This window comes from Callospermophilus lateralis, chromosome 4 (assembly GCF_048772815.1).
Source record: "Callospermophilus lateralis isolate mCalLat2 chromosome 4, mCalLat2.hap1, whole genome shotgun sequence".
NCBI lineage: Eukaryota > Metazoa > Chordata > Mammalia > Rodentia > Sciuridae > Callospermophilus > Callospermophilus lateralis.
Genome location: NC_135308.1, coordinates 156,064,149 through 156,076,932, shown reverse-complemented (window position 1 = coordinate 156,076,932; position 12,784 = coordinate 156,064,149). Strand labels below are relative to the sequence as shown.

The 12,784-nt window shown below is 52.0% G+C and overlaps 1 protein-coding gene across 1 annotated transcript; it reads right to left on the bottom strand.

Annotated features, from left to right (window-relative positions):
* Positions 1-1,318: 1,318 nt before the first annotated feature.
* Positions 1,319-8,596, bottom strand: LOC143397204 (apolipoprotein L6-like). The gene is made up of 3 exons (XM_076853269.1): positions 7,864-8,596; positions 4,954-5,768; positions 1,319-2,496 (listed from the first exon to the last, which is right to left on the bottom strand). The coding sequence occupies exons 1-3, from the start codon at positions 7,895-7,897 to the stop codon at positions 2,287-2,289; spliced, it is 1,059 nt and encodes a 352-aa protein (XP_076709384.1). The 5' UTR covers positions 7,898-8,596; the 3' UTR covers positions 1,319-2,286.
* Positions 8,597-12,784: the final 4,188 nt, after the last annotated feature.

Here is a 12,784-nt window from a genome sequence, read left to right as displayed (position 1 = left end):
TTAAACTCTATGAGGCCCTGAACCACCACATAGCCCAGCTCTACCACCCATCGGTATTTGTTTGAAGAATTAATGCTATCATGCTATCAGCATGCACACCCATGTTCATAGCAGCTCAATTCACAGTAGCCAAACTATGGAACCAGCCTCGGTGTCCATCATCAGAAGAATGGATACAGAAAATGTGGAGTATATACAGAATGGGGCCATAGAGAAAAATGAAATTCTGTCATTTTCTGGAAAATGGAAGGAACTTGAGAACGTTATGTTAAGTGAAATAAGCCACACTGAGAAGGTCAAGTGTTGTATGCTTTCTCTCCTGTGTGGAAGTTTTTAGAGAGGAAATAGGAAAAGAAAGGAGTGTGTGTGGGGGGGAAATCTCATGAAAATCAAAGGGAGACCAGTGGAGGAGAGGGACCAGGGTTGGGAGTGGGGAAGGAGGGGGAAGGGCGGGGGAGTGATCATTGGCCAAATAGTCCTGTTGTACTGTGTGCATGAACGGATGAGTAACAAGTCCGTCATTATGTACAGATAGCGCACCCATAAAAGATGTGGGAAAAACTGCCTATGAAAACCAATGGAGGCGAGGAATATTAGATGTTTCTGCTTCGTGAAAGCAGCAGGATGATAAGTGACAGCTCTGTAGACAAATGAGGGGCCTGGGAATAGAGAGAAACGCCAATCACGCGGCCTGCAGGGAGGGTCTTGCAAAGCCAGCACTTCAAAACCCAAAGCAAGAAAAGCACAGAAGGAAATTCCATGCAAGAATAGCAACTGCTGGCACCTTTGGCCAGTGTGGCTTCCTCTTTCTTTTCTTTAAAGAAAAAATCGCATGCAAAGCTCATGGCTGACTCTCAAAACAGCAGCTAAAGCACAAGAAAGCAAAGTCATCTTTGGGTGACTGGACGGGACAGACAGGGGAACTTGAGCAGTTCCACAACCAAAATCCTCCCATGTCCTTGAGGACATGGGAGGATTTTGGTTGTGGGGGACACAGAGGGCTCCTGGGCCCCCTTCCTTCCTACAAAGTGATCTGGTGGGGCAGGTTCCAGGGACAGGGACATCCCACTGTGTGCGAACCTGGCTCTGAGCCAGCAGGGACCCTGTGGGGCAGGCCACCTGGGAGAGCTAACTTCTCACTTGTGCTCCCATCAGAAGAATCAGACCCTGCAGAGGACACCGGAGGGAGGCTCTTTATTCTTAGGCTGGAGCAGGAGGGAGGTGGAAATCCAGGCCTGATTCAATGTCGCAATGGGCAAAAGTGTGACATCTGCATTCGAAGGGAGAGATAAAGAATATCCATGCACTTCTGCCCTTTTCAATATTTTATTCACTCAAATCACTTAATACAATTTCATTCTATAGGTTCTTAATCAAGGAATGACAGTCTTTAATGCTGGGCACTGCTATAGACAAATCAATTCAAAGCAAACAATTCTAAGTTAACTCTGAGCACTGCAAACACACTTCATCCTGACAGACCTGTTACAGACATTCCATCTGCATGCTGAGTTTAGGTGCTAGATTTAAAGTCTCAAGTCTTAGGCCTTAAGTCCGGCAGATGCACACGCACTCAGATACAGAGAGCAGGTCAGGAGCCGATGGAGGCTTCTCCTGCTGTGAGTTGGCGGCTGGCTGAGGAGATGGGCATAAGGAGAAGTCGCCTTTCCCACTAGGATCAAGAGGCAGCTGTCGAGTTTGCAAGCGGTGAGGACGATGCAGAGGATCAGGCAGATGATGAGAAGAGTTAGGGTGTAGTCCAGGTCCTCATGACTGAATGTTCATTTGTTCCATTATTTATACTAAATTTTGGGAGCTTCTGCTCGCCCTTTGGGTCCCTATCAGCTGTTACCAGGTTTTCTTAGTGACATCTTACATATTAGAATGGACATATGATCTGGTGGTTTCCGCCCTGATACCCTTCTGGTTCTTATCAGGGTTGTGAAAAGTGACTTGCTTTTATCAGGCTGTGCCTGATTGACTATCTGGGGGCTCTGTGGCTTGCCTGGTGAGCATGCAGATTTATTTAAAAATGGAGTTGCTTAGGCTAAGGCCTAAGGCCATCCTTACACTCAAGCAAAAGACAGAAATGTGTAGCGTTATAGTGCCTCTAAGGTACCAGGGCTGGGGTCTAGAAGTCATCGCATGCGTGGGGGTTTCAGCTGCGCCTGCACCTGCCAGGGCCCTCATCCTGCCACGCCACCTGGCTCTCCGCTCCCCGTGACCTTCGCTGTGCTGTGAGGGGGGCAGCAGGTTCTGGTCCCTCCGAGTGGCGCTCCTGGGTAACTAGGTTAATTGCTTTGCTTCCCTTGGCCCTGGAACCTGTCCTGCGCCTCGGATGGAGGCTGAGTTTGAGTCTCTGTTGCTTTCCCAAGACAAAAGATTTTGCTCTGTTCTTCTTGTCAAAAGTTCAAGAATTTGCGGGAGGAAATACAAAACAAAACAAACACAACAAAACAAAACAAAACGCAACAACATAGAACGAAAATAGAGTTTCTGGGAGAAAAAAAAAAAAGTACAATTATTACATGTCATTAACCTTAAAATGAAAAAGCTAAATGCACTGACCACTCCTGAAATCCTAGCTATGGGGCAGGCTGAGGCAGGGCCATCCCAAGGTCACGGGCAGCCTGATCAGTTAGTGATACCCTGGCTCAAAATTTAAAAAATGAAAAGGACTGGGGTCTACCTCAGGATAAAAGTGCCCCTGGGCTCAGTCCCCAGAGAGAGAGAGACAAGGTGGGAAGCGGGAAGGAAAAAAAGAGAGAAGGAAAATGAAAGGAAAGTGACCAGACACTCGGTGAGACCAAGAGATCTTTATTGCGGTGGTCTCTGATTACCAGGGAGGGAAGAGAGAGAGAGAGAAAGAGAGAGAGAGAGCAGGAAAGGCGGGGGGGGGGGGAGCGCAGCAGGAGAAATTTTTTATTTTTTTATTTTTAGTTGTAGTTGGACACACATCCTCATTTTCTTCATTTATGTGGTGCTGAGGATGGAACCCAGGGCCTCGCACACGCTAGGCGAGCGCTCTACCGCTGAGCCCCAGCCCCAGCCAGGAGAAAGTTTTTATAGCCAAAATCTAGTGGGGTCTCTGGGTCTGCGAGCTGCCTGGTGCCTGCAGTGATTGGGTCACACAGGAGTTGCTCAGGGTGTCACCTTCTGCTTCTCAGGCTGACCGGGCAGGGGCGGGATGTGGGTTTCTGTTGCACCAGGCCAGTGGGGATCCTGGGGGTTGAGTGCTCAGCCTTGAGGCAAACAAGCGGTCAGGAGCCAGACAGTGGGGTTGACAGTTCAGCCCGTCCTGCAGCTAACAGAAGATCCTGGGGAACTTGGTGCTAGGCCCTGAATATTTGTGTTCCCCAAAATTCACAGGTCAACCCCTAACCCCCAAGTGTTGGCCCTAGGAGGCGGGGCCTCGGGATGGTGACAGGCCATGAGGGCAGGGCCTCCCCTGTGGGACTGGCTCCTATGAGAGGGCCTGGGGGACCTGCTTGCCCCTCCGTCCAGGTGAGGAAGGACAAGGAGGGGCCTTCTGTGACGCAGAGGGAGCCCTCCCCAGCACCAAGCCTGCCTCTGCAGGCACCTGGACCTTGGCCGTGCAGCCTCCAGAACTGGGAAGGACACATTTCTGTTGTTCACAAATCACCTGGTCTACAAACACTGTTAGAGCAGCTGGAGCAGAGGAGGACACTGGCCAGCCACGTCACCCCGTCAGGCTGGTCACGGCTGCCATGACGGAAGGCCACAGAGAGAGTGGTTCATACAGCTGACATGTAGTTCCCAGAGTTCCAGAGGCCCCTGGCCCAGGTCAAGGTGCTGGCCCAGGTCAAGGTGCTGGCCCAGGTCAGGGTGCTGACCCAGGTCAAGGTGCTGGTCAGGTCAGGGCACTGGCCCAGGTCAGGGTGCTGGCCAGGTCAGGGTGCTGCCCAGGTCAGGGTGTTGGCCCAGGTCAAGGTGCTGACCCAGGTCAAGGTGCTGGCCCTGGTCAGGGTGCTGCCCAGGTCAGGGTGCTGGCCCACAGCAGGGTGCTGGCCCAGGTCAGGGTGCTGGCCCAGGTCAGGGTGCTGGCCCAGGTCAAGGTGCTGGTCAGGTCAGGGCACTGGCCCAGGTCAGGGTGCTGGCCAGGTCAGGGTGCTGCCCAGGTCAGGGTGTTGGCCCAGGTCAAGGTGCTGGCCCAGGTCAGGGTGCTGGCCCAGGTCAAGGTGCTGGTCAGGTCAGGGCACTGGCCCAGGTCAGGGTGCTGGCCAGGTCAGGGTGCTGCCCAGGTCAGGGTGTTGGCCCAGGTCAAGGTGCTGGCCCAGGTCAGGGTGCTGGCCCAGGTCAGGGTGCTGGCCCACATCAGGGTGCTGGCCCAGGTCAGGGTGCTGGTCAGGTCAGGGTGCTGGCCCACTGGGCTCCCAACAGGGGTTTCTTCTTTCTTATTGGCAGGTGGCTGCCTTCTCTGTGCCCTTAAAGGGCTTCTCCGTGTGGTGCTTTGGGGGCAGGAGGACCCTCTCTAGCTTCTTCCTCCTCTTATATGGACATTGACCCTGTCAGATTAGGGCCTGTCCTTAGGTCTGCACCCAACCCTCGTCACCTCCCCAAGCCCCACCCCCAGCAGGCCGCACTGGGCTTAGGCGTTGGATGAATAATTTGAGGGGGACATAACTGAGTCCAGAGCACTCCGTATGGCTCAGTGACCTCCTGTGTAAAGCCAGGAAGATATTCTTCCTGGCACAGGGTCCTAAAGGAGCCTTAAGGGAGAGGGAACAGGTGACCAGGTCTGTGCAGGACTGCCATCTCCAGGGGAACCTCTTACAGTTTGGGCCTTCAGGGCCACCATATGCTATGTCCTCAAGGACATCCACGCAAACTTCACTGCCACACTCACAAGCACACACTCCCTTAATCCCTTCTGGACAACCTTGGTTTCCATGGATTTGGGCCAAAGCCCCCCTTCCAACATCCTGAGCTCACCTGCTGTAGCCGCTGATAATGGTGGCTGTACTGTGTCACCAGCTCTTCCAGCTCCTGGGCCTGGGCCCTTAGTTCTTTGGCCAGCTGTGCCCTCTCTCCATCCTTCAGTTTCTTCCAGGTGTCAGAGAGATTGCACAAATCCCGGACGAGGTGGACAGCCGTCTCTGCACCTCCCGCCAAGAGAGCACTTTTGGTCATTCCCAGAGGTGTGCCATCAAAGGCCTTTTGCACATATGTGCTGGTTTTGTTGGAGACTTTGCCACCTGTCAGGCGATACTTGGCAGCCTTAGCCAAGCTTGGCTTGGCTTGGGCTACCCTGTAGGCACGCCTGCTCTTCCTGAGACTCTTGGAGGTGTCTTGAAACTTGTCCATGATATTAGTAAAAGCTGTGAAAACGGACTTCTCATCCACCTGCTCGAACTCTGGCTCACTGGTAGGCTCGTGCCCGGTGGCCTGAGCTTTAACTTTTTTATTGCAGGACCCTTCTATCAGGTTGGTCACATCACTGGTGATCCCAGCTGCTGCCCCCAAAGTTTTGCCGGCAGCTGAAAGAGTCAGGCTTCCTCTTGTGGTCACTGGAGCGAGGGCAATCCCCAAGAGGCTCATGGCTCTAGAGAAGACAGCTGTGGTGTGGGCCACCATGTTGATCTTGTTGGTTTGTTCATGGGTGGCGTCAACCTCATCTGCCCGGGCACGGAGCTCTCTGATGGTTTTTTCTTGTTCCTGTTTCCACTTGGGGAAATCTTTCAAAAATTGTTCTCTATGATACTTCAAGAAATAGTTTTCTTCATCTGACAGATCTTCATCTGGTGACCCTACGATTTCAGACAGAACATCATGGTTATCTCCAAATAAACAGTAAAAGGCGGTGGGTAACACCCCGGGGTTCAATCCCCAGTTAAAGAAAAAAAATCCTTTTTTCATGATAAGGCATTTATAAAGACTGTATAGATTGTATTCCCAAGGACATATGAATATCAGGTCTGATTTTGTGACTTATAGTGTTTAATAAAATTGAAACCAGAACTAGACAGGCAGATAGGCAAGGGTCAGATCCAGAGAATGGAGGATTGAAGTGCTCATGACTTCAAGCCTTCCTCCACCTGATCCAGATCACCTGCCCCAGCTCCAACCTGTTCTAAGGTAACCTGTCCCAGGGATCGACCCTCCCTACAGGGAGTTGTTAATTATGCCCCCTTCCTGCCCAGAACACTCCACCTTGGCCCCTCCAGCCCATCTGCCTCTCACCGTTTGGCCACCCCACCCTGCAACTCCTGGGCCCGGTCAGGTAGCAGGAAGGAGAGAGATAAGGGGAAGAGAGCAGAACAAAGGAAGCCTAAGACCAATAAAAAGGCAAGACTCCTGGACTTGTAGGGTGCCAGTCATGGCCCTTTCTCTCCTGAGAGAAGTCTGTTTTACCCCTTTTTAAATAAACCCTGCTTTGTATGCTCGCCAGGAGGGCGGGGCTCCAGGAGCCTGGACGCCACTCTGGCAGAGGCTGGGACTTGGGACTGGCCTCTGAGTGGGAGGGTCTGGTGGGCCTGAGCCCCCAGCTCGCAGGACCCTGAGGCTAGCCCCTGGTAGGTCACAATTGATTAACTGGAGGACAGCCCTTGGTCCCCACTAAGAAGGGCAGGATTGTTTGGCGTGGGAACCTCCTCCCCTGCCCCGGATCTGGTCACAGAAGTGGATGGTGTGGGTGTCAAGGACAGCAGCAGAGAGGAACAAGGGTTTCCCATACAATATAAGAACTGAGACCCCATCTGAAGCCCAGCCCACCATCCACCACCATCCTCCTGCCTAGGCCAGGGAAGGGAGGAGAAAGGGGCACTGAGATTGACTGATGGATTGATTGCACAAAGGTGCCAGCCACCTAGATCCCTGTGTCCCCAGAGCTGTGAACACCAGGGCATGGGAGGAGGCATTTCCCAGTGTGGCCCAGGCACTGTTCTGGTGTGAATGTGCTGTGTTGAAACTCAGGTTCAAGTTCGATTCCAGTCCTAAGGTTAAAGCCAGGGACAGGGGAGCCCTAGAGGAAGAGAAGTCATGAAGCCAGAATTAAAGACAGGCAGTGTGTGCAGACAGGAATCCAGCAGGAGAGAGGGAAGGCCCTTTTGGGTGTAGGAAGTTGGAGACTGCCCTGAGGTACTGACTGTTCATGCCTTAGAGCCCTCCCTCCACAGCTCTGCTCCAACCCAGGGCTCAGAACCTGTCCCAGGAATTGTCCCTCCCTGCAGGGAGTTGTAAAAGTTGTTCATCCACTTCTCCCTGCCGGCTGCCTTCCCCCATCACTCCATTTAGCCCTTCCCCCTGCCCAGGGGCTTCTCACCTTTTGGCCATTCCACTGAGGACATCTCCTGGGCCTACTCAGGTGTGCAGGAAGGAGAAAGATAAGGGAAAGAAGGCAGGAAGACACAGAAGGTCCAGGATGTGTAAAGGGCAGGACACCCTCACTTCCTGGGATACCAGGTTACAAGCTAGGGCCCGTTCTCCTCCTGGGAGAAGTCTGGGTTACGGCCTTCTAAAGAAACCCTGCTCTACAAGCCTGGCTTGAGGGCTTCTCCAGTGTTCAGACTTCCACACGTCAGGAAGCAGAACTCCTCACCAAAAGGGCCAGCACAGCCCCAGCATAGAGCCCCGGACTGCCACACGCCTCAGAGCCCAGGAGGAAGAGAAGCAGAAAGTCACAGAGGGGAGGCGGCTGGCTCCAGAGAAATATGTCTCACAGGTCCTGGTGTCCCCTTGGTTTGGGGACTTGCGTTTGCAGCGCTGGGATCCATCCACGCAGGACAAGGGATCTCCATGACCCGCGACCCCAGCCCACGTGCGTTTTTTCTGTCTTTCTCCCACCAAGCCATCTCTGGGCGCCACTTTCCCAGGGTGAACTGGCTGCACGGGAGGGAAGCCTACCTTTGTAGAATGGAGATGTCCTTCTGATCGCCATGATTGAAGGGTCTCTCTGCTCACCTAGTTCAGAGCGGCAGGGTGTCCTGGCTGCAGGGGAGCTGCTCGCCCTCTCTACAGAGGCACAGGTGGCTGGAGTGGGTTCAAAGCCCCTCCTGTCCCTTTCCAGCTCTGCAGTCTCAGGACTGTCCTCGCTGCTCTCTCTTTATCCCTGAAATCTCTGCAAAATGCCTGGCTCAGTAACTGCCAGGACACCTGCCTGCGTCGTTCTTCAAGTAAACAGGACGAAATAATCCTGAATCCAGAGGACGGGACGCGGGGCTGCATCAGGAGCGAAGCCAGCTGCAGCTTCTTCCAAGAGGAGCCCTGAAGCTGCGGCCCCGGGTTTCTCAGGAGAGGAGCGGAGCCCGGAGCCCGGAGCTGCACAGTTCCCAGCTGCGGGGAGGCAAAGCCAGTCGCCCTGAGGACAGCTGTTTGTCCAGAGCCAGGGGTCAGGAGCCAACCCTTGGCACCTGCTCCTTCAGGAGCCCAGCCCCTGCCCTGGCTCTAGCCTGCGGTCCCTCTGCTCCAGGTCTGGGGGAAAGGGCCTCCGCACCTCTGCGCTCACCTCCCTGAGGGTCCCTGGTGCTGCACAGCGAGCTGGGGACAGGGACAGAGGCAGAGGCAGTGGCCTGTCCAAGCCACCGCCTCCCAGGACAAGCCAGGCACCAGCCAGAGGCAGTTCCCAGAAGAGCTGGGCTTTCCCGAAAAAGCGCCACTTTTTCTTTCACTTTCGCCTCCCACCCGGTGACTGAGCAGGAGGCTGATTGGCAGATCCAAGCCCGAGGCCGGCTGGGGCGTGGCCAGCGCCTGAGCAGCAGCCCGAGGCCCCTCCCTCCAGCTCAGAGAAGAGCGGAGGCGGCAGCTGCTGGACCGCGTCATGGAGCCATGGGTCCTGCCAGGCGGAGCCCGCAGCCCAGAAGCCACTCAGCGCTGCAGTGGGGTGAGCAGGCTGCTCAGTTGCCTTGACCTTGGCTCCGCATCCGTGGAACCTCTGGCTCAGAGCTGCTGTGACCAGGCTGTGACCAAGCTGGGCAGCACCCTGCAGGGACACCCAGCCTATGGATTAAAGGCCGCTACCTGTGACAACTATGAAGCCGCTTTCTCCCACCACATCTTACGTAGGTGCACAGCCCTGTCCCAACCCCAGGAGGGAGACTTTAGAGGTTCAGGGACTTGCACCTGTCATTCTTCCATGCAGAGACTCTGAGCCCAGAGACGCAAACAGCTAATTCACTCGGAGGCAAAACTGACCAGAACTGGCCCGAATTTTCTTGTGATTTTTCTGTATTCCACTTAATTTGAATACCTTTGGATACTTATTATGCACAGTGCATGATCCTCTACAGAAATGCCTGTGTGACTCAGGGTGACTGCTGGGGGTTACATAATAAATGACATCCTCGTCTTTTAAAAAAATACTCCAAATTGGGAACTTGGAAATGCTTGTGGCCCCAAGGATTTGGGATACAGGATTGTGGTCTGAATCTCCCGTTTTTCAGATGAGGAGCCTGGGGCCTGCACAGGGTGTGTGGTTTGCCTGGGTCCCCCAGCTGAGCCTGGTGAGCTGGCTCCGTGTCAGTGGGGATGAGCCCACAGCGGGGTTAGGGCTCAGCTCTGTGCCTCTCCAGCAGCCCTGTGCCTGCTGGGCTTGGGGACCGTGTGCTGCTCCTATTTATGCTCCTATTATGCCCAGAAGTCTCCAGTGCTCACCTCTAGCTGGGGACCCACTGGGGCTGAGGCTTTGTGAAGGGTGTGACCCACCCAGAGGTCCTGTCTCCTAGGGAGGTGATGGAGGTCACTGATGTCCCTGGTCCTGTGAGCAGGAATGAGAGGCTGGGGGCTGCTGAGCTGATCTCATAGGGTCCTTTCTTGTCCTGAGCCCCCAGACTTTATAATTCACCCCTAATCCTTGCCTCACACATTGGGGACCCTCTGAAGACAGTGTTTGAGAAGAAGCAGGCTGAGGGGCAGTTGAGCTGTCCTGGGCTGCAGCTGTGTTCCTTGGCCACAGCCCCAGGTGCCATGGTTGCTCCTCAGGCCTGGGACCCCTGCCCCAGAGTAGGAGTGGTCCTGTCCAACAACTGCCCAGGAGGGACATGTCCACAGCTGCACTCAGGAAATGCCAGGGACTCGGTGACACGGAAACTCACAACCCAGAGAAGAAAAGTGGGGAGTCACCTCACTTCCTCAAATGCACCTACGTTTCCTCAGGTGACCCCAGGCCTGGTGAGAGGGCGACCTTGCCATCAGTCCTCCTTCCCTGGATATTTTGCTTTTGGCTATGACCTGCATCCTCCCTGGGAAGAGGCTGTCCACCTGTGCTGAGTGGCCCCTGTGCCCTCAGCCCATCCCTTCCATGACTCCTTTGGGGCTGGCAAGAGGATGGGGGGCAGGGGAGAATAGCCAGCATCTTGGTCCTTACCTTGTTCTGTTTTGTGTTGCTGCAGCAGGACACAGTCAGCCCTCTATGTCCACAGGGGCCATGTCCCTGGGCTCATCCTACTGAGAGACAAAAATATTTTTAAAAGATTACATCTGACCTTTCCCAAAAGATAGAATTTAACACGTCTGTGTACAATTGTTGCTAAAAGCTCAGTCCTTGCCCCCATGCCAGTATAATAATGAGGACACTGTTTTGAGATAAAGGAAAAAGAAGGTTTATTGCCTTGCTAACAAAGGAGAAACACGGGGGACTCCTGTCCCAAAGGCTGTGGTTCTACCCATCACGAAGAAGAGGGGGCTTTTAAAGGTTGACTCAAAGGCGACACTCCGCGAGTTTTCTGTTGGCGTTGTAATTCACCTGTTAATTTGGGACATAGTCATTGCTGAGGTCTCCTGTACCGTCCCTAGAGGCTGGATGACTTCATTCTCATGGTGGGTATGAACTCAGGGACAGATAACTGTCCAGGATGGGAAAGAAAGGTAATCCTGTTTCTCCTGAGACTAGGGAGAGGGAGAGATTAGGGAGTGGAGGGAGAGAGGAAGAGCAAGAAAAATGTCCACTTAAAAAAACAAGTTGCAGTGGCAGAGCCGCAAGGGCTACGTTCACAGCATAGAGTGGACCCTGTTACAATTCCCCACGGTTAATTTATACCTTCTATTTCTATGAAAAATGGGCTACGACATCTCCAAGCTGCTTCCTGCTGAAGGGGATGAAGTTGAGGGAAGTGATCCAAAGTCCTTGTTCTCTATCAGGTGGGGCATGGACAGTTAAGGTCTTTCAGCATCAGAGCAGCTCAGAGGTCCAGAACGGCAGATGGCAGGTGACTGACAAGGCACACATAGGGCAGGGATCATGCTAAGACAATAATAAAGAGAGCAAAACATTACTTTTTTTTGTAAATAATTAGCTCAAAAGCAATTAGTATTTCAGCTGGTCTCTGAAAACCATGAGGACCGTGACTCAATCTTATCAGTGAAAAACAGTTTGTCAATACAGGAGGTGAGGAAGATTTATAGGTGTATGACATCATGCTCCAATTGACTCAGGAAAAACATGACTCCAGAGTCCTTTGTGATCATTATCATTAGGTACTGCCACACCAGATGCTTCCTTGACAGCCCCCAGCTTTACTTATTTTAGGTAAGGCTGACACAAGTGTACATCTTAAGTACATTAAGAAAGCCCATTGTTTTTGCTTTTAAATGTCCATGTAGGGCTGTCCTTTTAGGGTATACTCTCTTGCCATGTGTTTAAGAGCAAAGCTGACCTTGTTTCTATCTACTCTTCAGAGAGACCTGAGATTCCTCAGAGATCACCCTTGGGGACATGTGTGAAACCTCCAGGCTCTTTTAGCTTTCCTCTATCTGTGGTGCCACTTGCCAGGATGAATCAGGGTCCTGCTGAACACACGTGGCTTCTCTTGGAAGCATCAGAGACATTGTCATCTCCAATGACCCTCCACTTTGCAGAATGTGCACTGGTTGGCTTCCTGTTCTCTAGGGTGCTCTCCATCTCCCTAATCAGCAGATCCGGTGACTCACAGGCCCAGAGAGGAGTCCTGTTGTTCTCTGGGTCCCGGTTGTCCTTAGAGGTTAAGGGCCAAAATGTTGTCTGCTTTTTCCTTGGCCCCTTTACTTCCTTGACTTTGGTCTCCAAGTTTTTGATTGTAAATACCCAGCAAGCCACTTTCACTAAGCTTAAAGAGGGAATAACACATTATAGCTTCAACATCTATAATTTTACAGATACCCCTTTCATTTAATTTGGGTCAGTATTAGTACTGGAAGTCAGCATTATATACTGTCTGTCCTGTAGGTGATGGCTTATTATCTCAAATTAACCCTGGTTGTTGTTGTTGGTGGTGGTGGTAGTGGTGTGTGTGTGTTTGGAGTAGTACCTCTGTGAAACATTAACAGGCAATAGTTATAAAGTTTACAAGGAAAAATAAAATGAAATTAAAAGAGCAAAAACATATTTAGTTTATGTATTAACTGTGAACCAAGAAAAATGACTTTTATTATCTGAACTTTTACTTAGTTACATATTATATTCCCTGTTTGAGATCACAGTACTCTTTATAACAAAAATCAGTCTTTTGAACACAACTTTAAATCTGAAGTCTATTCTATTTTGGAGCCATTCTAACATGGAGCAAGGTGGGAGGCAGAGACTTATCTCAGGTGAGATGGGGCTCTTGAAAAAAAGTGGAATGGAATCAAAGAGAGGCTAAGCAAGCTTTCACCTTTCTTTCTGTGGAAAAGGTTTGAGAATGCTTCCATGTTTTTACGGTGTTACCTTTAAATAGATCAGGATCTCCTTATTATTAACATCCCAAAATGCATTTAAATCCCAGTTTCATTGTGAAGAATAACACAAAGTTGTACATATAACTTATTGACAACAGCTTACTTTATCCATCTGTAAAACTGATATCAAATGATA